This window comes from Paroedura picta, chromosome 6 (assembly GCF_049243985.1).
Source record: "Paroedura picta isolate Pp20150507F chromosome 6, Ppicta_v3.0, whole genome shotgun sequence".
Classification (NCBI taxonomy): domain Eukaryota; kingdom Metazoa; phylum Chordata; class Lepidosauria; order Squamata; family Gekkonidae; genus Paroedura; species Paroedura picta.
In genome coordinates, this window is record NC_135374.1 from 95928 (window position 1) to 119330 (window position 23403).

At 56.4% G+C, this 23403-nt stretch overlaps 1 protein-coding gene across 5 annotated transcripts in view; it reads left to right on the top strand.

Moving 5' to 3' along the window:
• Nucleotides 1-23403, top strand: part of DCHS1 (dachsous cadherin-related 1) — a 53141-nt gene that overhangs the window by 23247 nt on the left and 6491 nt on the right. For 4 of the 5 annotated variants that reach the window (XM_077341009.1, XM_077341013.1, XM_077341012.1 and 1 more), the window contains exons 5-19: nucleotides 49-285; nucleotides 1556-2560; nucleotides 2684-2871; nucleotides 3476-3572; nucleotides 7022-7179; nucleotides 7718-8558; nucleotides 9304-9543; nucleotides 10851-10976; nucleotides 11452-11661; nucleotides 11968-12831; nucleotides 19744-19857; nucleotides 21114-21325; nucleotides 21876-22030; nucleotides 22228-22358; nucleotides 22797-23083. In XM_077341009.1, the coding sequence (XP_077197124.1) occupies nucleotides 49-285; nucleotides 1556-2560; nucleotides 2684-2871; nucleotides 3476-3572; nucleotides 7022-7179; nucleotides 7718-8558; nucleotides 9304-9543; nucleotides 10851-10976; nucleotides 11452-11661; nucleotides 11968-12831; nucleotides 19744-19857; nucleotides 21114-21325; nucleotides 21876-22030; nucleotides 22228-22358; nucleotides 22797-23083 (4865 nt within the window). The remainder of the gene's footprint in view (nucleotides 1-48; nucleotides 286-1555; nucleotides 2561-2683; nucleotides 2872-3475; nucleotides 3573-7021; nucleotides 7180-7717; nucleotides 8559-9303; nucleotides 9544-10850; nucleotides 10977-11451; nucleotides 11662-11967; nucleotides 12832-19743; nucleotides 19858-21113; nucleotides 21326-21875; nucleotides 22031-22227; nucleotides 22359-22796; nucleotides 23084-23403) is intronic. The other variant, XM_077341014.1, reaches the window with a different exon arrangement.

Here is a 23403-nt window from a genome sequence, read left to right on the forward strand (position 1 = left end):
GCATGCACCACCCACCTGTGGGCCACTCACCTTCCTCTCTCACTGCAGGCGCTCTCTCTCTACTGCGGAGCTTGACAGGCAAAGCCAACACCTTAGTGCAACTGGAGATTGCTGCCCGGGATGGCGGGGGGCTGGCCGCCCAGCCCAACGCACGGGTCAACATCAGCATTGTTGCTGGAACCGTCTCTCCTCCAAGCTTCGAGCGGGCTCAGTACTACTTTACAGTCCCAGAAGACACCCGGCCAGGCAGCAGTGTCGGTGCTGTCTATGCCCACAACCCCCCAGGTAGGATGCCCAGGGCAGGCCGTGAGCCCCAAGCACAACGTCCTGCTGAAGCCAGCAGCTGGAGCCCTGGCTGAGAAAAGACCCAGTACTCCCAGCAGCTGGGCTTTGTGCTGCCCTCCACCTCACCCCGTTCAGCCCAGGTATTATGGGATGATAGGTGTTTTCTGTGTGTGTGGAAGAACTCCACAGGCCCACCTGGACTCCCTCCCCCTCCCCAGCAGGGTTCCATCCTGTGTGTCCCTGGTTCCTCCAATACACCTGGGGCATGGTGGGCCAGGAAAGGATGTGCTGGGGATCTGATCTCCCTCTTCTTGTTGGGCCCCAGTGGAGTTGTAGTGGTGGTTTGTCTCCTTCCCCCTTGTTTCTCCCGGTGCAGGCTGGCTTGCCCAGCGGAGATTCCCTCAGGGAAAGGGGCTCAACTCAGATATCAGGTGGGTGATGCCGGTTGGCAGACCGGTCTCCCCTGGCCACTGGCAGGGGATGAGGGCAAGTAGCTTGCCAGATCCAGGTTGGGGAGGATTTGGCCTGGAGAGGACAAGGACCTCCCTCATTGGGGCACAAGGCCACAGGCTCCACCCTCCGAAGACAACATATTCTCCAGCCAGGGGAACTGACCTCTGAAGTCCAGAGATGAACTGTCATCCCAGGGGATCCTCAGGCCCCACCTGGAGGCTGTCATCCCTAGATCGTGGTAGCGAGGGAGAGTAGAGGCGCAGCCTGGGGAGATCTGGAGAGAGCGGAGCAAGCAAAGGCCGTGGCCCAGTGAGCCACATGGGCACAGGAGGCTGGGGGATCTCAGCAGGAAGAGCCCTGCTGCGTCTGTCTGGTCCGGACACTTAGAGCTAGAGTCCCTCCTTGTCGTTGGTTCAAGCTCTGGGATTCAGAGCCCGACAGCTCCTGAAGATGTCAGGTCTCTTTCCACATCCTGGAGGAGAAGAAGCTCCCTCAGTCCACTCACTGCAGCCCAGTCACCATTTTATGGACCTCTGTTCATTCAAGCAAGGGACTTTGGATAGTTGTGAGATTTCCTTCCTAACAGAGTTTAGTTTAATTTAATTCACACAGTTCCAGTGGATTCCAAAATAGCCCTTACCAGATCAAGATCTAAAATGGTCTGAAGAACACCAGTAAAACAAGGTGACACGTGGCAAATCCTAAAAGGAATGTGGGTCTCTGTGCTCAAGTGGTGACAGTCAGCTCGAGTGTCACCCTTGGGATTCTCGCGCTTCTTCTAAGGGCTCATGCAGGCTGGGCTTGTCTTTGTTCCCAGGCCACGCAGAGAGTGTGTTTTACTCCATCTCTGCGGGAGACCCACAGGGCTACTTCTCCATCGACCCAGCCTCAGGAGAACTGCACACAAGCTTGGCCCTGGACCACGAGGCACAGGCGGCTGTGGTCCTCGAGGTGCAGGCCCGCAGCGGCTCCCCTCCGGCGTACAGCAGTGCCCGGGTGCAGATCAGCGTGGCAGACGTGAATGATAATGCCCCTGCCTTCCCAGCCCCATTGGATTCCGTGCTGCTGCCAGAGGGGGCAGCACCAGGCACAGTCGTGTACACGGTGCATGCAGAGGACCGGGACAGTGGAGCCAATGGGCAGGTGCACTTTGAGCTGTCTGCCGGTGGGTCTAGTGCATTCACTGTCGAGCATTTCTCAGGTAAGGTGTGGCTTGTGGGGGCCTTGCAGCGAGAGACAAGCACTCCCCAGAGGCTGGTCATTCTGGCACGAGATGGTGGGGTCCCACAGCTCAGTGCCACCTTCACACTACTGGTGCACGTGCAGGCGGAAGATGAGCATGGCCCCGTCTTCGACACTCCCACCTACCGGGTGGAGGTGCGTGAAGGGGTGCCTGTGGGCACTAATTTCCTGCAAGTGCGTGCCTTGGCACGGGATTCTCACATGTCCCTCACCTACCACTTGCGTGCCGATGGAGATGCAGCCAGCTTCGGCCTGGTGCCGGACACGGGCTGGATGCATGTGCGTAGTGCGCTGGACCGGGAGGTGCAGGAACTGCACTTGCTGACGGTCCTGGCTGTTGCTGGGGAAGGTGAGGGGCGCCAGACAGGCACCACCACCGTACGAGTCACCGTCACAGATGAGAATGACAACAGCCCTCGGCTCAGCGAGGAGCGCTACTTCTTTACTGTGGCTGAGAACCAGCCCGCTGGGAGCAGCGTGGGCCGTGTGATGGCCAGCGACCGGGACGCCGGGCAGAACAGCCGCCTCTCCTTCCGACTGGTTCCCCCTGAGGGCAACTTCTTGATCCACTCACAGACAGGTGAGAATGCTTGAACGGGGGTGGGGCAGTGGGAGGGGGGGTGAGGGGATCTGTCCCAGCAAGGGGTGGAAGCTGGCCTCCGCCCAGGGGGCATCTCGGCTGAGCTGGGTGCATCTTCTGCAGGTGAGCTGAGCTGCAGACACAGCTTGGACCGGGAGCAGCAAGCCAGCTACCAGCTACACGTCCTGGTCCAAGATGGGGGGACACCACCCCGCAGTGCCACGGGCACCGTCTACATCACTGTGCTGGATGAGAACGACAACGCACCCACCTTCCTACATGTGGCAGAAGGCCGTGAGCTCTTCCTGCAGGTAGGGTCGGGTTAAGGGGCAGGAAAGGGGCCCAAGGTGTTGGTTGATCCAGGCAGGGAGACTTGCTGCCCATGCGGGAGCAGTGGGGCCTCCCGCCAGCCTCTGGCTTAGGCTCCCTGGGGCTCCTTGAGAGCCTGCTTGGTGTAGTGGTTAGGAGTGCGGACTTGTAATCTGCAAGCCGGGTTCGATTCTGCGCTCCCCCACATGCAGCCAGCTGGGTGACCTTGGGCTCGCCATGGCACTGATAAAAGCTGTTCTGGCCAAGCAGGAATATCAGGGCTCTCTCAGCCTCACCCATCTCACAGGGTGGCTGTGGTGGGGAGTGGAAAGTGAAAGCGATTGGAAGCTGCTTTGATTCTCTTTGGGGTAGAGAAAAGCGGCATATAAGAACCAACTCTCCTTCTTCTTCTTTCTGAGTGATGCCTGAGGCACAGGTGACCCATGCTGGGGGTGGGAGTGGGGGCTCGCTGGAACTGCCCTAGCCCCAGCACTGGGATGGTCTGGAGCTGGACCGTGTGGAGACGGCTGGGAAGGCAGTGGGAGCGCCGGAGGGCCTGGTCTGCCGGGCATCCTCCAACTGCTCTCACGGCTGTCTTTGCATCAGGTGCTGGAGGAGAAGCCAGCAGGGCTGCTGGTGGCTTCATTGCAGGCCAAAGACCCCGATGAGGGTGAAAATGGAACCGTCTTCTACTCACTGGCAGGTAACTGAGCCCCACGGGAGCCTGCCTGGAGGGGGATCCCAGATTCACTCCCGGCACTGTTGGAGGGTTGCTTCTCCTTGAATGATGGGTGGTTGGAGGGCTGGGAGCCAGTCCAGGATGTTGAATCATAGAATCATAGAAATAGAGTTGGAAGGGGCCATACAGGCCATCTAGTCCAACCCCCTGCTCAACGCAGGATTAGCCCTAAGCATCCTAAAGCATCCAAAGTGTGTATCCAACCTTTGCTTGAAGACTTCCAGTGAGGGGGAGCTCACCACCTCCTTAGGCAGCCTATTCCACTGCTGAACTACTCTGACTGTGAAATTTCTTCCCCTGATATCTAGCCTATATCGTTGTACTTGAAGTTTAAACCCATTACTGCGTGTCCTCTCCTCTGCAGCCAGCAGAAACAGCATCCTGCCCTCCTCCAAGTGACAACCTTTCAAATACTTAAAGAGGGCTATCATGTCCCCTCTCAACCTCCTTTTCTCCAGGCTGAACATTCCCAAGTCCCTCAACCTATCTTCATAGGGCTTGGTCCCTTGGCCCCAGATCATCTTCGTCGCTCTCCTCTGTACCCTTTCAATTTTATCAACGTCCTTCTTGAAGTGAGGCCTCCAGAACTGCACACAGTACTCCAGGTGTGGTCTGACCAGTGCTGTATACAATGGGACTATGACATCTTGTGATTTTGATGTGATGCCCCTGTTGATACAGCCCAAAATGGTATTTGCCTTTTTTACCGCTGCATCACACTGCCTGCTCATGTTTAGTTTACAATCCACAAGTACCCCAAGGTCTCGTTCACACACAGTGCTACCGAGAAGCGTATCCCCCATCCAGTAGGCATGCTTTTCATTTTTCTGACCCAGATGGAGAACTTTACACTTAACTTTTTTTCAATTGCATCTTGTTCTCATTTGCCCATTTTTCCGTTGTGTTCAGATCTCGTTGAACTCTGTCTCTATCTTCCGGAGTATTTGCCAATCCTCCCAATTTGGTGTCATCTGCAAACTTGATGAATAGTCCCTCCACCCCCTCATCTAGATCATTAATAAATATGTTAAAAAGTACCGGGCCGAGCACCGAGCCCTGAGGTACCCCGCTACTCACCTCTCTCCAGTCTGATTAAACACCATTGACAACAACTCTTTGAGTGCGGTTCTCTAACCAATTCCCTATCCACCTAACTATCTGAAAATCCAGATTGCAGTCCTTCAACTTATCCATCAGAACATCATGGGGAACCTTATCAAAAGCTTTACTAAAATCCAAGTAAATGACATTAACCGAATTTCCCCGATCCAGCAAACCTGTTACTTGGTCAAAAAAGGAAACTAGGTTGGTCTGGCAGGACCTGTTGGAGACAAATCCATGCTGACTTCCTTGGATCACCAAATTGTCCTCCAGATGTTTGCAGATCGCTCCCTTTAATATCTGCTCCATTATCTTCCCCACAACAGAGGTCAGTCTCACTGGTCTGTAGTTTCCTGGGTCATCCTTCCTCCCTTTTTTGATGATCGGAATAACGTTTGCTCTTTTCCAGTCCTCCGGGACATCTCCAGTCCTTAAAGAGGTTCCGAAGATGATGGACAAGGGCTGTGCAAGTTCTCTGGAAAGTTCTTTGAGTACTCTCGGGTGCATTTCATCCGGACCAGGGGATTTGAACTCATCCAGTGCAGCTAAATGCCTCTCGACAACCTCTCTATCCATGTTAACCTGCCACCCAGACACTATCCTTTGGCTACGGCCATCTCTAGATGTGCCTAAACACTTTGACCTGTGGGAAAAAAACAGATGTAAAATAGGCACTAAGCCTTTCTGCTTTTTCTGCATCTTTCGTTAGAGTTTGTCCATCAGCACCCAACAGTGGGCCTATTGCCTCCTTTACGTTTGCTCCTCACATAACTGAAAAATCTTTTCTTGTTACAATGGGCTTCCCTGGCCCATCTTAGCTCACTCTCAGCTTTGGCCTTTCTGATGATTGATCTACAGTGCCTAGTAACCTGTAGGTACTCTTCTTTAGAGCTCTGTCCTTCCCTCCATTTCCTGAACATTTTCCTTTTCTTTCTTAGTTCCTCTTGAAGTTCTCTGTTCATCCATTCTCTGTTCATTGAGAGCCACTCGGATCGGAAGCTCATTCCGTTGCCTTGGATGCTTAGTGAATTACAGCTAGGAGGCATCCTCACCGGCAGGCCTGGGGCTCTGCATTGTGTTCGCTGGCCCTCCATGGGCAGGACACAGGGAGGAAGGGACAGACTGCAAGTCTGAACCAGTATGACTGTGTTGCCCATGACAGACTTTTCTTAGTCTACCTCACAAGGTTTTTGTAGCAATAAGGCAGCTAGGAGGAATCGCGTCTGCCACCTGTGAGTCCCCACGAGGACACGTGGGTAAAAGGATAACTGTGGGACAACACAGGGAGTGTGCAAGATTATAAATGCATCAGGAGACCACTTTTTGATGTACCATGTTTTGATATACAAGCAATGAAAACAGCAGGAGGGCCCATGGAGGGGTGCCAGACGAAGCAGGCCATCCTCCTGACCAGGGAAGAGGGGGGGGGAAGGGCATGGAGGAGTGTTTCTGGGGAGGGAATTGCACCAGCTTGGTGCCAGGATCAATCGGGCCCTCTCTCAAGTAGCCCCCCGCCTGACCTGGGAAGGCCGGGCAGTTCCAAGCAGGGCCCCACAGTCAGGTGGGTTTGTCCCGGAGAAGGCAGTCCTGAGGGCATAGTGGGCCCAAACTGCACAGGCCATCCCCTTGCACTGGGCCCAGAAACAGACTGGGAAAAGCCCAGAGAGGCAGTCTCAGGACCCCTATTCCAGTCTGCAGTTGGGCTGCAGCACTAGATACCAACTGAACCTTCCAGACCCTTTTCAGGGGCAGCCCCGGTAGAGGGTGTTGCAGAGGTCAGCAGGGCACAAACCACATTGGCCCAGGACAATAGCCCAGCCCAGCTTCCCCCTGAGCAGTGGGCCTGTTCCTCCAGAGGGCACAGGGACGAGTCGTCCAGGCAGCAGTAGCCCTTCCATCTCCTCAGGTGAACTAGCCGGCCCCCAGGGAGTCGGTAGCCGGTCTGGGGTCATTTTGGTGCCTGACAACCCAGCCTGGGTCTCCAGTGGTTTCATGTTGGTGTGGAAGCGCAAGTAGCCCAGGCACAGAGAGGCTGTTTCCCCGGCCACCCTCCAGCTGTGAAGCAGACCATTAGGGCAGGACTGAAAAGAATGGCATCTCCTGGCCCAGGTCCTGGTCCTGGTCCTGGCCCGGCAGACTTCGCTTTGGCCTTTGCCCCCGGGAGGCTGTGTTCTCCACCCTTCTGTTTGATCTGGACAACAGCCCTGTGGGGTCGCCTAGGATCAGAGAGCAGGATTGGTGCCGGACCGCCCATGTGCGATGTGACATGGCTGGGCCCCTTCCTTGGATGGTATTTCTACATTTCCTGGCAGGAGCCTGGGCAGAGCGTTTCTCCTTGCACGTGGCCACGGGGGAACTGCGCACAGCCACCAAATTGCGCCAGGCAGATTGTGGCGAATACACTTTCACTGCCACGGCAAGTGACCGAGGCACCAGTCCCCGGACTACAACGGCAGCCGTGCGCATCCAGGTATTCCCTCTAGGCCCCCGCCCTGCCCCCCTGCCCCCTCCCCCCTCTGGTCCCGAACTGAAGCCCGTCTGTTTGGGGAACTCAGCTGAGCTTGGGAATTGTGGCAAAGCCACACTGGGGGAGGCCAACCTTTATCTCATGGTGAGCTTATGAGAGGAAGCAGAGCTTACGTCGTCTGGTGCAGAGGGCTGTATCCCTTTCGGTCTGCTTGAAGAGCTGGCAGGGGGCTTGTGGGGAAGGGACAAATGTCACCCCAGGCCCAGCCAGAGCAGCCAGAGTGGCTCATGGGGCCCCCCGGCCAGCAACAGCCAAGCGGAAGAGACGTGGGATCAAAGACAAGAGGAGCTGAGGCGGTGGCTCCCGTTGGGTGAGGGAGATCAGGGCCTGCACTGAATTAGGAATCTCAAGGCCCCTGCTAAGGGGGAGTGGAAGTGTCTTCTTATGTTGTCTTGAATTTGCTAATGGGCTCAGTGCTTCTGTGCTGGGTTCTGGCTATGAAGCTCAGTGGAGCAACGGGCCTGTTTCTGGCTTCCCGCAGGTGGTGCCTGCAGCCCGGCTGCTTCCCCGGCCGGACACCACTGTCCTGACTCTCTACCCCACGGAGGGCCTGTCGCCCGGCTCCCTCATTGGCTCAGTGGCCTCACCGGAACCACTTCCTCCCGGGCAGGTGACCTACATGTTGGTGGGAGGCAGTGGGGGCGACGGTCTCTTTGTGGTGGATGCAGCCACTGGAGAGATCTACACAGCCCGAGAACTGGACTATGAGTCTGGCTCCCGGCACACTCTTCAAGTGAGCGTGGAAGACACACTGCGCGGCTACCCCAGCCAGCGCCTGGTGTTGGTTGAGATTCACGTCCAGGACAGCAACGACCATGCACCCACCTGGCCCCAAGACCCCGTGACCGTGGTGGTATCTGAGGGCGCCCCCTCGGGCACGTCCCTCTTCACTTTCCAGGCCCTGGACGAGGACGGGTCTGGACCAAATAGCCAGCTGAGCTACAGCCTACTGCCGCCCCGTGAGCCAAGGCACTTCCCCTTCCAGCTGGAGGCGCGCAGCGGGGAGCTGAGTCTGCGAGGCCCTCTGGACCGAGAGGCCCAGGCGGCCTACCTGCTAGTGGTGGAGGCCACAGACCAGGCGCGCAACATCAGCCAGCGCCGCTCCGCTGCCCTCACAGCACACATCTTTGTCATGGATGAGAATGACAACACGCCCGAGTTCCTCTCTCCAGCTAGAGTTGACATTCCTGAGGACCAGCCCACGGGCTTCCTGGTGCTGCAGGTGCTGGCGAGGGACCATGACCTGGGAGAGAACGGACGCCTCAGCTACACGCTGCGTACAGGGAACGCTGAGGGGCGGTTTCACCTCAACCCTAGCACAGGTGTGTGGGACGGGGGGTGGGGGTGGCAGCTATGTGTGGCCAGAATCATTCCGTGTGTGGGTCAGACATGTGTTGCTGAACTTGTGTTTTAAAGTAGGCCTTATGCCCTTTGTGGCTTCATCCTGCATGGCCTGTTTGTGCTGCCACCTCGGAGCAGAGCCAAAGAGGGGTGGGCAGCAAAGGCAGCAAAGTGGTGGTCTTCAGGGCTTTTCTTCCCTAGGTTCCCTGCATTGCCAACAGCAGGTGTAAAGTGACTGTAGAGAAAGGGCAGAGTGCTCAGCCCAGGAAACCACTGACTCTTTGCCTGGAGTCAGCTTGCATTTGCCAGGTGGGGAGGGAGAAGCCTGGTGGAGACCACTCTGTCCCAGCCTCCCAGAGAGGGCCTTGTGCAGCAAGATGCATCCCTCTGCCAGCAGTGGCTATGCTCCCCTGGAGACACCTACGTCTTAGTGCTCGTCCACCTTGTGAGGTGAGGATGCAGAACTCCAGGCAGAAGTGGAGCTGTCCTGTCCAAGTTCTTCCTAATGCTTATCATCCAAAGATGAGACGTGGACACGGGTCCTTATGGAAGACCCACAAGTTATTGAGAATTAATCCCAGGTGGACAATGCCCTCCTGCCTTGGGCAGACCCACAGCTTAGCCTGGGAAGGGGTGCCTGCCTGGCAGCAGTAGTACTTGGCAAGACCTCCCCACCTGTCCCCAGGTGTTGGTGGGGACTCACAGAGGCACCCTGCTCTCCCACAGGAGCCTTAACCACTATCAGGGCCCTGGACCGGGAGGAAAGGTCCCAGCATAACTTGACTGTGGTGGCCACAGACCACGGCTCTCCGCGGCGCTCTGCCACGCAGCTGCTGATGGTGCACGTGCTAGATGTGAACGATGAGGCACCGACCTTCCAGAGAAACCATTATGAGACCAGCGTGGCTGAGAACTTGCCCCCTGGGGTCCCGGTGCTGCAGCTGCTTGCCACGGACCGAGACCTGGGTAAGGACCTGCCGCCATGCTCAGGGGCCTTGAGGAGCCCCCCCCAGGCCTGGCCAGAAGTGGGGGTGGGGGAGTCACTGACCACACCGTGAAGGGACTTCACAGGGAAAATTTCCTCCACTGGAGGAAGACGGGGGTGAGGGGGGTGGATTGTTGGGCGTGAACCAGCCAACTTGTCCATCCTTCTGAAGTGTTGCTGGCATGATGCTGGTGTGGCACTGTTAGGACCAAACATGGGGCAAGACCACCGGGGCTCAAGGGAGGGAGGGAGGGAGGCAGCCAGAGGAACTCTGACTCCCCAGGAGGAGAGGCAGCAGGTCTGGTGGCCTCCCCAGCAGCCCACAAACTAGGGAGGAGGAGGCAGCTGGACCAAAGTCATTCAGTACGTCACCTGCCCCCTACTGCCCATGCCATGCCCGCTTGTCTCCTCTTTCCAGCCCTTCCCTGCCCATCTCATCCATCTGATGGAAGGCCTGTCCCTAGCTTCCTCCTGCACAATTTAGGCCAGAACATTGGGCTAGGATCCAGGAGGCCCGCATTTGAATCCTCACTGAGCCTACTTACCTGTCTGGATTACCTCTTTACCTCACCTACCTCACAGGGTTGTTGTGAGGAGACAGTGGAGGAGAGGAACCCAATGTCTACCATTTTGGGAGTCCCCACAGTAGAGAAAGGCATGGGGTAGGACTGAGAGGCCCTGTGTGTGTGGCCTGGCTTAAAAATGCCCCAAGTTTAGCCGTGAGTCATGGCCTGCCCTCCTGCCTCCCCCCGCCCCCAGCTCCTTGGTTGCTGCACAGCCTCCAGGCACCACATCATCCCGGGTGCTAGCCCTCCAGCAAAAGCTCGGGGCACTGAAAGAGGGAACAAGGCCCAGATAAATGGTTCAGGCACACTTGGTTTAATTTGGGCTTCATTCTCTCAGTGAATGGATGGACTTGTGAGGAGTGCGGTGTGCCCACAGTAATAAGGGTTTGTGTGTGTTTGTGTGTGTTTCTGTGTGTGTGTGTGTGAGAGAGAGAGACCTCCAGAGGGTCTTTGAGAGGTGAGTTTGTGCCAAGAGCTGAGGATGTTTGTATCAGTCCCTCAGTGGTGGTGGTGGAGGTCAGATGGGTCTTCCCCCCCCCCCCAGGCCACGTGAGAAGGTCATCTTCATCACAGACTCTCTCTCCTGCCCCACAACCCTGCAAAGAAGGTCTGGCAGAGAGCGCCTGGCCCAAGGTCACCCAACAGGGTTCCACAGCCCAAGTGGGGATTCAAAAACTCCGCTGGCTCTCATGGGGGCCTGTCTTCCCCACGTCTCTTGACAGAAGCCAGTGGGCAGGTCTCGTATGGCGGCATCTCCGGAGACGACTTCTCCATCGACCCTGCCACGGGCCTCATCAGCACCCAACGCTCCTTAGACCGCGAGGAGCTGGCAGAGCACCTGCTGACAGGCAAGTGGGGGGGGCAGGAATGGGGGAGGTGTGGGCGGGAGTCCCCTGAAGATGTAGGGGTCCTTCTGCCGACAAGCATCTTCTGCCCCCCAGGTTCACTTGGGCAGGGGCAGAGAACTCAGGACTGCAAACAGCTCTGGTTGAATCTCTTCAGAAAAGCCCATTTCCTGCCTGTGTGCTAGCAAATGAAGACTACAGAGGGTTTGGCTTTGGCCAGTCAGAATGGCGGAAATTAGTTGGGGCAGACCTGAAAGGCCCCGTCCACTGCCAGAGCTGCTTGCATGATGAGCGGAAGAAAGGGGGGAAGAAGCTAGGACGTGGGCTGCAGAAGGCCACAAGGCAGACTAGCCCCCCAAACGGCAGCCCGGGGGCCCAGTGGTGCCCACCAGCACTTTCCCTGGCACCCCCTGGGCTTCTCACTGGTGGTCCTTCCTGGAGGCTTCCCCTGAGTCACAGCCACCCTTTCCCCCTTCAGTGTATGCACGGGATGGAGGGGTGCCTCCTCTCCAGACCAAGGCTTCAGTGCGCATCCTGGTAGCCGATGAAAACGACCATGCCCCAACCTTCCAGAGGGATACAAATGCCTTGGAGGTGCCAGAGAACCAGGGCCGGGTGGAAGTGCTCACCGTGTGCGCCACAGACCATGATGCAGGTGAAAACGGCCGCCTCTCTTACCAGCTAACAGGTGAGTGCAGCTTGGTGGGCGAACCAGACCCAAAGGCCAGGCAAAGCTCTGCTCTGCCAGGGGCTGAGCAGGCTATGGTCTTCTCCTTCCCAATGGCATGCGATTTCCCATCTCAGTCTGTGTTTCTTACCTTACAAATCTGTTTGAGGACCATGTCCTTAGCATGGTTCTTTTTGAGATCCTCCAGTGGGAGGGAAGGGGAGGGGGTGGGGCAGCTCCTCCCTCCCTCCCTCCCTCCCTCCCTCTCTTCCATCCTTCCTTGCTTCCTTGCCCACCTGGCTTCTGCTCCTGTCCTTCTCTCTTCAGCTGGAGATCCTGAGAAGGACTTTGCCCTGAACCCCGTCTCAGGCAAGCTGTACACAACGCAGGGGCTGGACCGGGAGCGGGTCCCCAGATACATGCTGACTGTGGAGGCTTGTGACCATGGCTCTTCGCCTCGCTGTGCCAGCCTGGCAGTCCACGTGCAAGTGCTGGACCTGAACGACAACGCCCCCCACTTTGCCCAGGAGGCCTACGCAGCAGAGGTGCCCGAGGACTTGCCTGTGGGCTCCTTGGTGCTGCAGCTGGCAGCTCTGGACCCAGACGAGGGGGCCAACGGGCAGGTGTCCTACTTTTTGGACAAGGAGTCCCTGGGCACCTTTCAGGTGGAGCCGCAGACGGGCCGCCTCACCGTTACCCAGGCCCTGGACCGGGAGCGCCGGTCAGCCTACAGCTTCCTGGCCCTGGCTGTGGATTCCTCCCCCTTGAACCCACAGAGCGCTTCTGTATGGATCACGGTCACTGTCCAGGACATCAATGACCATTTCCCCACTTTCCCGCTGAGCCCACTGACCATCACGCTGCCTCGCAACATGCCCGGGAAGAAGGCAGTGGCCACACTGCGCGCTGAAGACCATGATGCCGGGGCCAATGCCTCCATCCTCTACCGCTTGGCCTCCGCCAGCCAGGCCTTTGCGGTCGACACCTACACAGGGGAGATCCAGCTCCTGAAGCCCTTGGCTACCATTGGACAGCGCCAGCGCACACTGTTCATCGTGGCCAGTGACCTGGGGCAGCCCGCCCTGTCTTCCACAGGGGTGGTGCTTGTGCAGCTCCAGGGCGAGAGCTACCGGGGTGTGCGCTTCCCCCGCAGCAGTAGTGATGTGGTCCTCCCTGAGAATGCCGCCCCAGGTACTCACTCACCAGCAGGTGTCATGGATTAGTTGATTGATTGATTATATTTATTAACTGGCTTACATCCATTTAAAACCCCACATAAAACAATACCCAGCCAGGTTTTAAAAAGCCCCAGATGGCGGAAATATACTATTTGCAGGATACTCCTTTTCCCACCCACCCCCTGCTCACCCCATGCACAAACATCGGCCCTCCAGGGGGCAGTTTCCGAGAGTATCTGGGCCAACAGCTTTTCCATAGGCCCATGTGGGGAGGAAGCCAATCTTCCTGACCCGGCCTCAACCCAACGCCTGGCGGAAAAGCTCCGTTTTACAAGCCCTGCGGAACATTGACAATTCCGTCAGAGCCCTTAGCTCTTTTGGGAGCTCATTCCACCAGGTTGGGGCCAGGACCGAGAAGGCCCTGTCCCTGGTCGAAGCCAGGTGTACCTCCTGGGGGCCAGGAACAACCAGCAGATTGCAACCTGCCGAGTGAAGGGTACTGTGGGTACATAAGGAGACAAGCAGTCCCTCAGATAAATGGGGCCCAAGCCACTAACGGCCTTAAAGGTAAGAACCAGAACCTTGAACCTGATCCAGAAGCTGATTGGCAACCAATGCAGCTGCCTCAGCATATGCTCGACTTGAGCCCTCCAAGATGACTTTGTGAGGACTCTGGCTGCCACATTTTGCACGAGCTGTAATTTCCAGGTCAGAGACAAGGGCCGGCCCCCGTAGAGTGAGTTACAGAAGTCTAGTCTGGAAGTGACTGTTTCATGGATCACCGTAGCCAGGTGGTCAGAGGACAGGTAGGGCACTAGTAGCCTTGTTTGGCGCAGATAGAAGAACGCCATTTGAGCTATTCTTGAGACCTGAGCCTCCATAGATGAAGAGGCAATGAAGATCACTCCCAGATTCCCGGCCTCAGGCACAGCTGTAAACTGCACCCCATCCAGGCAGGGTAAGGCGCACTTCCTGGTCCTGCCCCCTTCTATCCAGCCACAGGACCTCCGTCTTGGAAGGGTGGAGTTATTATTATTCAATTTATTTCCCGCCACTCCCTACAGGCCCCTATCCCCGTGCCGGCAAGGCGGTGGACCAAGATCTCATGGTCCACGATGTCAAAGGCCGCTGACGGGTCCAATAGGACCAGCACGGCCAACCCGCCACTATCCAGCTGGCGATGGAGGTCATCCAGCAGGGCAACCAGTACCATCTCCACCCCATGGCCAGGATGGAAGCCAGACTGATATGGATCGAGTGCTGAAGTTTCTTCCAAGAAGGCCAGGAGCTGGTCCACTGCGGCCCTTTCCACCACCTTACCCAGGAACGCTAGGTGCGATACTGGGCGGTAGTTGGCAGGGTCCTGCGAGTCCAGCGTTGTTTTTTTCAGGAGAGGACGAACCACTGCCTCCTACAGCCTCTCAGGGAACTCCCCGAAACTCAGGGAGCGGTTGATAATGTCCCTGAGTTGGCCTCCTATCCCCTGGCCCCCTCCTTTGAGGAGCCAAGAGGGACAGGGGTCCAGGGGCCAAGTGGTCGCCCTGACCGACCCCAGCAACTTGTCCACTTCGGAGGAAGAGAGCCGCCTGAAGCCATCAAACCTCACTGCCAAAGGCGGCCAACAGGCCTCCAGTTCCTTTACTGTATTAATTGTGGCCGGAAGGGCACGGCGGAGCGACGACCTTATCCGCAAAATAGCTCGCTAAGGCCTCACAGCTGAGATCCAATTGGCTAGTATTTTGGCACCCCTCAAGAGCGGTAAGAGATCTAACTACCCTAAATACTTGGGCTGGGCGAGAGCTTGCGGACGCAATTTCCATGGCAAAAAACTGTCGTTTAGCCACTTTCACCTCCATCTCATACGCCCTCATAAGCGTGCGATGAGATGTTCTTGTAGCCTCGTCGCGGGTCTTCCGCCACATTCGCTCTAGTCATCTCAATTCCCTCTTCTTCTCCTGGGGGCCCGTTTGAGTCGAGGGCAGAGAAGACGTTTAGGGGCGATCTCATCAATACCGGCCGTTAGACAGGACTGCCAGTCCTCCACTAGGGCAGGTAATGAGTCGCCAGGAGGCATCGGGTCCCGCAGAGCATTCCGGAAACCAATTGGATCGATGAGTCTCTGTGGGCGGGCAAAAATACGCCCGCCGGCCAGCTGGGGAGGGGGTAGTATCCTGAGCCGGGCCCGCAGGGCATAGTGGTCTGACCACGACACAGCCAAAGCTGTATCCAGATCCACCTCAACCCCGGCGCCAAAAATCAAGTCGAGGGTGTGGCTGGCGTGATGGGTGGGCCCAGCAATAAATTGCGAGAGCCCTAGTGTCGCCATGGATGACACCAGGTCCCCACCTAAACCTGAAGAGGGCGTGTCCGCGTGGACATTGAAGTCACCCAGGATTAAAAGCCTGGGAAACTGCAACGCCCAGGCGGTGGCCACCTCCAGGAGGCGGGGCAGGGCGTCTGGTGGCACGTTGGGCGGACGATATACCAACCAGACAGCCAAGCTCTCAACCAAGTCCCACTCAATACCGACACACTCCACTCCACTAATTTCCGGCACCAGGAGAGCTCCTCCCCTTTTGTGGGTCCAGGATTGGTGGAGGACGGAATAACCTGTTGGGGCCAGTTCTCCCAAGGCAACCTCCTCTCCATCTCTCAGGTGACTCTTCCTGAATCATCCTGATATAGGTTCCAAACAACTGGCAAGTGTTTCTGGGGAGGGAATCCAGATGGCCATCCATCAGGCTAAACTGAATAAAATGAAATTCAATGGGGACAAATGTAAAGTTCTGCATTTAGATAGGAAAACCCATATAAACCAATATAGGATGGGGAGAGACTTGTCTTAGCAGTAGTATGTGTGAATAGGATCTAGGAGGTTTAGTAGACCATACATTGAACATGAGTCAGTAGTGTGACTGGGTAGCTAAAAAGGCAAATGGGATTTTGGGCTCTATCAAACGGTATCATGTCCAGATCATGGGAGGCGATGGTACCGCTTTACTCTGCTCTGGTTCAGCCTCACTTGGAGTCCTGTGTTCATTTTTGGACACCCCAGTTCAAGAGGGGCGTAGACAAACTGGAACGTGTCCAGAGGAGGGCAACAAAGATGGTGAGGGGTTTGGAGACCAAGATGTATGTATAAGGAAAGGTTGGGGGAGCTTGGTCTATTTAGCCTAGAGAGGAGATGACTGAGAGGGGATCTGATAACCATCTTCAAATATTTAAAAGGGTGCCATATGAAGGATGGAGCAGAATTTTTCTCTCTTACCCCAAAGGACCAGAACAAATGGGATGAAATTAATTCAAAAGAAATTCCATCTAAATATCTGGAAGAAGTTCCTGACAGAGCGGTTTCTCAGTGGAACAGGCTTTCTCGGGTGGGTTCTCCATCTTTGGAAATTTTTTAACAGAAGCTGGATAGCCATCTGATGGAGAGGCTGATTCTGTGAAGGTTCAAGGGACTGGCAGGTTATAGTGGATGAGTTGTGTGCAGCCCAAAATCATAGAATCATAGAGTTGGAAGGGGCCATACAGGCCATCTAGTCCAACCCCCTGCTCAACGCAGGATTAGCCCTAAGCATCCTAAAGCATCCAAGAAAAGTGTGTATCCAACCTTTGCTTGAAGACTGCCAGTGAGGGGGAGCTCACCACCTCCTTAGGCAGCCTATTCCACCGCTAAACTACTCTGACTGTGAAATTTTTTTCCCTGATATCTAGCCTATATCGTTGTACTTGTAGTTTAAACCCATTACTGCGTGTCCTTTCCTCTGCAGCCAACGGAAACAGCATCCTGCCCTCCTCCAAATGACAACCTTTCAAATACTTAAAGACGGCTATCATGTCCCCTCTCAACCTCCTTTTCTCCAGGCTGAACATTCCCAAGTCCCTCAACCTATCTTCATAGGCCTTGGTCCCTTGGCCCCAGATCATCCTCGTTGCTCTCCTCTGTGCCCTTTCAATTTTATCTACGTCCTTCTTGAAATGAAGCCTCCAGAACTGCACACAGTACTCCAGATTTAAGGAACTCTTAGTTCCTTAAATCCCATTTGCCTTTTTAGCCACTGAGTCACACTGCTGATTCCTGTTCAATATATGGTCTACAAAGACTCCTAGATCCTTTTCGCACATGCTACTGCCAAGACAAGTCTCCCCTATCCTGATGATGATGTTATCCGTTCAGTTGTGTCTAACCCTCGGCAATTCTATAGGAAAATCTCTGCCATGTGCCCCTGTCTCTGATTGCTTGTTGTAGTTGGTTCATGGTCATCCCTGGGTCACACTGGCTTCGATCGTGTCAAGCCAGCAGATCCTTTGGCGACCACTTTTCCTTTTGCCGCTGACCGTGCAGAGCATTAATGATTTTTCTAGTAAGTTTGATCTCATGAGGTGTCCAAAGTAAGTGAGCTTTAGCTATAATATCTTGCCTTCTAATGACATAATTGGTTTGTTCCTCTCTAAAATTATCTTGTTGGTAACTTTGACTGTCCATGGGATTTGCAACATTCGTCTCCAACACCATAATTCCAAAGCATCTATTCTCCTCCTGTCTTCCTTCTTCCTGTCTTCCCCATCCTATATTGGTGTATTTGGTTTTTCCTACCTAAATGCAGAACTTTACATTTGTCCCTATTGAACTTCATTTTATTCAGTTTAGCCCACTTCTCGAGCCTATCAAGATCATCCTGTATTCTATTGCTGTCTTCAGTTGTGTTTGCTCCCCCTCCCAGTTTAGTATCATCTGCAAATTTAATAAGTATCCCTTCTAATCCCTCATCCAAATCATTTATAAATATGTTGAACAACCAAGAAGATGCTGAACCATTAACAAGTACCCTCTGGGTACGATTTGTCAACCAGTTATCGATCCTCTTGTGGCGCAGAGTGGTAAGGCAGCCGCCTGAAAGCTTTGCCCATGAGGTTGGGAGTTCGATCCCAGCAGCCGGCTCAAGGTTGACTCAGCCTTCCATCCTTCCGAGGTCGGTAAAATGAGTACCCAGCTTGCTGGGGGGTAAACGGTCATGACTGGGGAAGGCACTGGCAAACCACCCCGTATTGAGTCTGCCATGAAAACGCTGGAGGGCGTCACCCCAAGGGTCAGACATGACTCGGTGCTTGCACAGGGGATACCTTTACCTTTATCGATCCAACTGATTTGCTTTTCCACTCACAAAGCTCCTGGGATTGCCTAGGAGCCTGCTTGGGGCGAGGGTGGAGGGGGTGCCTAGGAGCAATCTCGTTGATAGCGGCCGCCATGCGCGACTGTCAGCCCTCCATTAAGGCAGACATTGAGTTGCCGGAGGGCATCGTTCTCCATAAGTCTCCGTGGGCGGGCTAAAGTACACCAGTTGCCCAACCGGGCAGTCGATGGTACCTTCAGGGCATGGTGGTCTGACCTTTGCATGAGGCTATTGGCTACCAGATCCAACACTACCCTAGTGCAAAAGATCAAGTCAAGGGTATAGCCAGCTTAATGGATGGGGCCAGCAACAAATTGTGAGCACCCCAGTGTCGCCATGTTAGTGCCGTGGGGATGAGTTTCCACAAGGGTACACCCCTCAGGGCCTTCCCTTTGCACTGGACTATAGGGAGCACTATGTGTATCAGAGAACAATGGCCCACTTCCAGTTTAGAAAAGAATTCTTAAAAGATCTTTAGCGCAGCACAGGATTAAGCAAAAGAGGCAAAGGAAACTGGGTGAAATGCAATCCTTCTGTCCTTCTGCTAACACATACCCTGTCTGATGTTAATACAGGGTGGCACCTTTGTTTAAGAGGTTGCATTATCAGCCCACCCTCAGCCATGTGTCCAAGATGGCAGCTCATCTCTTCTCCCAAGAGCAGGCTCCTTCCTTGATGGTCATCATGAGAAAAGTCTTTTTTATGTTCTGGCCAGCTGTAGAAATACCTTTCTGTCCCCTCTCCTAGAAATTCTGGGAAGAAGCTGCTCTCCCTCCCTCCCTCCCTCCCTCCCTCCCTCCCTCCCTCCCTCCCTCCCTCCCTCCCTCCCTCCCTCCCGGTACCTGCTTCCTGGCCAGGTCAATGAACATGTGAAAGGGAAGGTGAACAGGGGCTTAACAGCCCCTCCCCCCTCTCTCCAGCCCAGAGGGAAAAAAACTGTCCTTTTGAGATAGCAGGGGGGGGGGTGGCATTTCATCACACCTTGAACTGAGCCTGGGCATGGATGGGCACCCAGCAGAGCCCCTGCAGCATGGGAGTGATCTGCACACTCAGTTGAGCCTGGGTCATGGCATGCAGGCCCCTTTCGGAGTGCCACCCCTCAGGAGATTGAGCCAATGCCTCCTCCCACCACCTGGGGAAAAGGGAATCCGGGCAGGGGATAGACCCCCCCCCCCCAGTCCTCCCCTGTCCTTCTGACCCTCCCCTCGGAACAAGGGCTGCCAGTGACACCCCCTGAGAACCCAGTGGGTGCCAGGGAAAGGGGTGGTGGGCACCATTGGGGCCCCGGGCTGCCAGTCGGGGGGCTAGTCTGCCTTGGGGCCACCAGTGCTTCAGAGGTGAAGCCCCAGAAAGTGCTCCTTGTTGCCTGGTCCGGCTGCCTTCTGCGAGGGGGGGGGAGGGGAGGGGAGGAGGACTTACTCTAGCCCCTCAGAGCCTGAGCACGGAGCCAGAAGGCCAGCAGCCCCTCCCTTTTGGCCTGGAAGAGTGGGGGGGACATTGCTGAAATGCACGCTGGAAGGGAAGAGAGGGCGATGGTGAGGCCCCGAAGAGCAGAGCCTGTGTGTGGGAATCTGCAAGGGGGCAGCCCTGGGCCAAGAGCAGGGTGTCTTCCCATTCTCAGTTGCCAAAGTTGTGACACCCCTTCTCCCCATTGCATGGCACTCTTTGCTGCTCCCTCCCCCCATGCAGAGGACGCCTTTGGCCCCATCCCGCTCCACCGCTGATTCTGCTCCTGTGTTCCCTTCCAGGTACCACCGTGGTGAGCATGGCCGCCGCTCACACAGCTGGCTCCTCCGGCCGCATCAGCTACAGCATCGTCAGTGGCAATGAGAGGGGGGCCTTCCACATCCAACCCAGCTCAGGTATGAGGAGGGAGTTGCCCGGGGTGGGGGTGGACCTGGAAACAGATACGGATGCCTCCCCAACCACTGCTGGCTGCTTGGCCCACGCCTCCCTTGCTGCCTGTACTCTGAAGCCAAGTCCAGGAGAGGCGAGGGTGGAGCCCGCTAGCCAACTGCCATGAACCGTGGGCTGCTCTGTTCGACCAGAAGAGACCCCCTCCTACAGAGCTGCTCCAGACACATGTGGGGCTAAGAAGTTAGTCTTTATTGAAGGATTCCATAAGGTGAAACAGGGCAAAGCATGGCAAGGGCAGGGAGCAATTATAGAATCATAGAATCATAGAGTTGGAAGGGGACATACAGGCCATCTAGTCCAACCCCCTGCGCAACGCAGGATTAGCCCTAAGCATCCTAAAGCATCCAAGAAAAGTGTGTATCCAACCTTTGCTTGAAGACTGCCAGTGAGGGGGAGCTCACCACCTCCTTAGGCAGCCTATTCCACCGCTAAACTACTCTGACTGATATCTAGCCTATATCGTTGTACTTGTAGTTTAAACCCATTACTGCGTGTCCTTTCCTCTGCAGCCAATGGGAACAGCATCCTGCCCTCCTCCAAATACTTAAAGAGGGCTATCATGTCCCCTCTCAACCTCCTTTTCTCCAGGCTGAACATTCCCAAGTCCCTCAACCTATCTTCATAGGGCTTGGTCCCTTGGCCCCAGATCATCTTCGTCGTTCTTACAGAGACAAGCATAGGTAGCCCCCTTGGGGGTATATATAGGGGGCAGTTTAGGTGGGAAGATGGGTTCACATAGGAAAGACTTTTTATCTAAAAAGGTGAGAATCCTAAGAGACATCCCGTGGAAGACAGGAGGGCAGATGTGACACCAGCCACCCGTGGGCCACTCTGAACAGCTCCCTTCCATCGCCCTGGCTGCCGACACTCTGCGGTTTGCCTGCTGGGATCTCAAGGCGCAGGGCCAGATGCTCAGGGCTTCCCACTGGGAGCTACTTCCCATTGGTCGCAGGGGTCAAGAGCCCGGAGGAGAGGCCATAGGTCCCCAGACCCAGGCTCCAAGGGCATTGCTGCTGGCCATGGGAATCCTGCCCTAGGACTTTGAGGCGGTCAGTACCCAGAGAGTGCAGCAGCCCTCGAGGATGTCCTTCCACTGATCCACACAGGGCTGGAGCAGCCTCAGCAGGGGCGACTAATTCCTAGCTGGCCTCAGCAGCAGGCAACTTGTGGCACTGACCACCCTCCCCCCATGCTTCCCCAGGTGTGGTTTCCGTGCAAAAGCCAGAGATGTTGGACTTTGAGGCTAGCCCCCGCCTACGCCTGGTGCTGCAGGCCGAGTCTGCCTCCTCCTTTGGGTTCCTAGCAGTTCAGGTCAACCTCCAGGATGTGAATGACAACCGGCCGCGCTTCCAACTGCAGAATTATGTTGCCTTCATCCAGGAGGCCCAAGGATATGACTCCCCCGTCATCCAGGTACCGTGTGTGCGTGTGTGATGATTCTGGCCAAGCAAGAGAGAGCAGGAAGGCAGAGCTGCACTGCAGAGGAGGGGCAACAGTTAGGCCTCCCCAGGGGTGAGTTTGCTCTCACAGCCTCCCTGAATTAGGGCACTCAAGTTCCATGCACAACCCCCAGGCCTGCCTCGGCCCATTGTAATTGGGGCCCTGGTGTCGGTGGGTGGGGGTGGGGGACTTCATTTCCCCAACTTGGCCTCGTTGGAAGCACTGCAAGTGGACAACTGCGTGGCCCCATCTATGTGTGTGTGTGTGTGTGTGTGTGTGTGGGGGGGGAGAATTAAGCCCCCGCTCCCTGCGTGCCGTGGTCCCCATCTGTGCCAGCCCTCTCTTGCCTGACTCCTCACTCCACTTGCTGGCCAGGCAAAAGGTGGGGGGGGGGCTGAAGCTCCAGCTCGGGCGGCCATGGGAGAGGCACAGCGTGGGATGGAGCACACAGGAACGGAGGGGGGCAGCTTGGGGGGGAGTAACTCTGAGGGGCTGCAGCACCCACACGGTCCTTGCATGGCAGGTTGTGGCCGAGGACTTGGATCAGGGCCCGAACGGGCAGGTGACCTACAGGATCAACCACACGCTGCCCATGAACGGCCTCTACCGAATCGATGCCCAGACGGGCTCCATCACCACGGCAGCCATTCTGGACCGAGAGATCTGGGCCCAGACCCGGTAAGGCGGGCCTCAGTGTTCCCATGGCCCTGCCAGCCAAGGAAAGGGAGGGTGGGAGCAGGTGGCGAGTGCCTGGCATGGACCAAGGCTGTTCTTCCCCAGCAGGGCCATGCAGGTAGGCTCAGCACTGTCTGCCCCGAAGCGGCCACCCTCTGTGGTCAGCCCCTGAGGCCCCATGGGGTCATCTCTTCCCGCAGGCTGGTGCTGACAGCGACGGACAGAGGCAGCCCCCCCCTCGTGGGCTCAGCCACACTGACCGTGGTGGTGATGGACGTTAATGACAACAGCCCCACCATTCCTGCCCCCTGGGAGGTGTGGGTGCCTGAGAGTGAGTGGTGGGACAGGGAGGGGGAGGGGGAGAGGAACGACTCCGGGGCCAGGCGCTTCTTGGGGGATGAGGTTCTCTGGCAGCCCCTCCTGGGCATGATCAGAGGGGGGTACCTGACCCTGTGGCTTCCCACCCACAATGGGAGAGAGATTGGGAGCCCCAGCCACGCCCACGGAGGGGAGCATGTCAGCGGGCTTCATGGGAACCTGGACAGGGACATGGATAGCTCAGCCATGCCTCAGCCACTGCCGGAAGGACGGCTCGTGCCCTGGAACTCTCCACCGGCAGGGGGGTCCTGTCTTCCAGACCCCGGCCTCCTACCCAACCCACAATGAGCTTCCTGGGGCATCTGCTCTCTCCTCAGGGGGGGGGGCAAGCAACCCACCCTGTCTTGTTCCTCTCTCCCTCCCTCCCTCCCTCCCATTGCTCCTGCCACAGATACCCTCCTGGGCACAGAGATCACCATGGTGACAGGCAACGATGTGGACTCTGGCCCGCTGCTCTCCTATCTGCTGCTGCTTGACAGCAGTGCCCGGGGCACCTTCGGCATACTGCGCTATGGGGGCCGCATCACGCTGATGGGGCCACTGGACTATGAGCAGCGTCGCCACTACACTCTGACAGTGCGCACCTCCGACTCCCAGCATGAAACAGAGGCCAACCTCACGGTGCTTGTGGAAGACATCAATGACAACGCACCCCACTTTGCCCAGACCCTCTACCAGGTATGGGGTTGATGACCTCTGCCCCTGCACTGGGCCAGGAGCCAAAGGCAGAGGCCAAGCCATCTCTGGCTGAATGGCTGTCCAGAGCTTGTGCGGGCTCTACCTTCCACACCAAGCCAAGAGAAGCACGGATGCTTGTGAGCCTGCAGAATCCAGCAGCCTCTGCATGCAGGAGAAGCCAGTTGCAGGCTGTGAGCAGCTAATCTCTGGAGCAGCCCAGGGGCAGGGGGAGGTCAGGGGCCCCACACCAGCGCTAGAGAGCTGGAGCCCAGTCCGTGGGGGCGCCCGGCTCACAGGCCTTGGCTTGGCAAAGTCAGCCA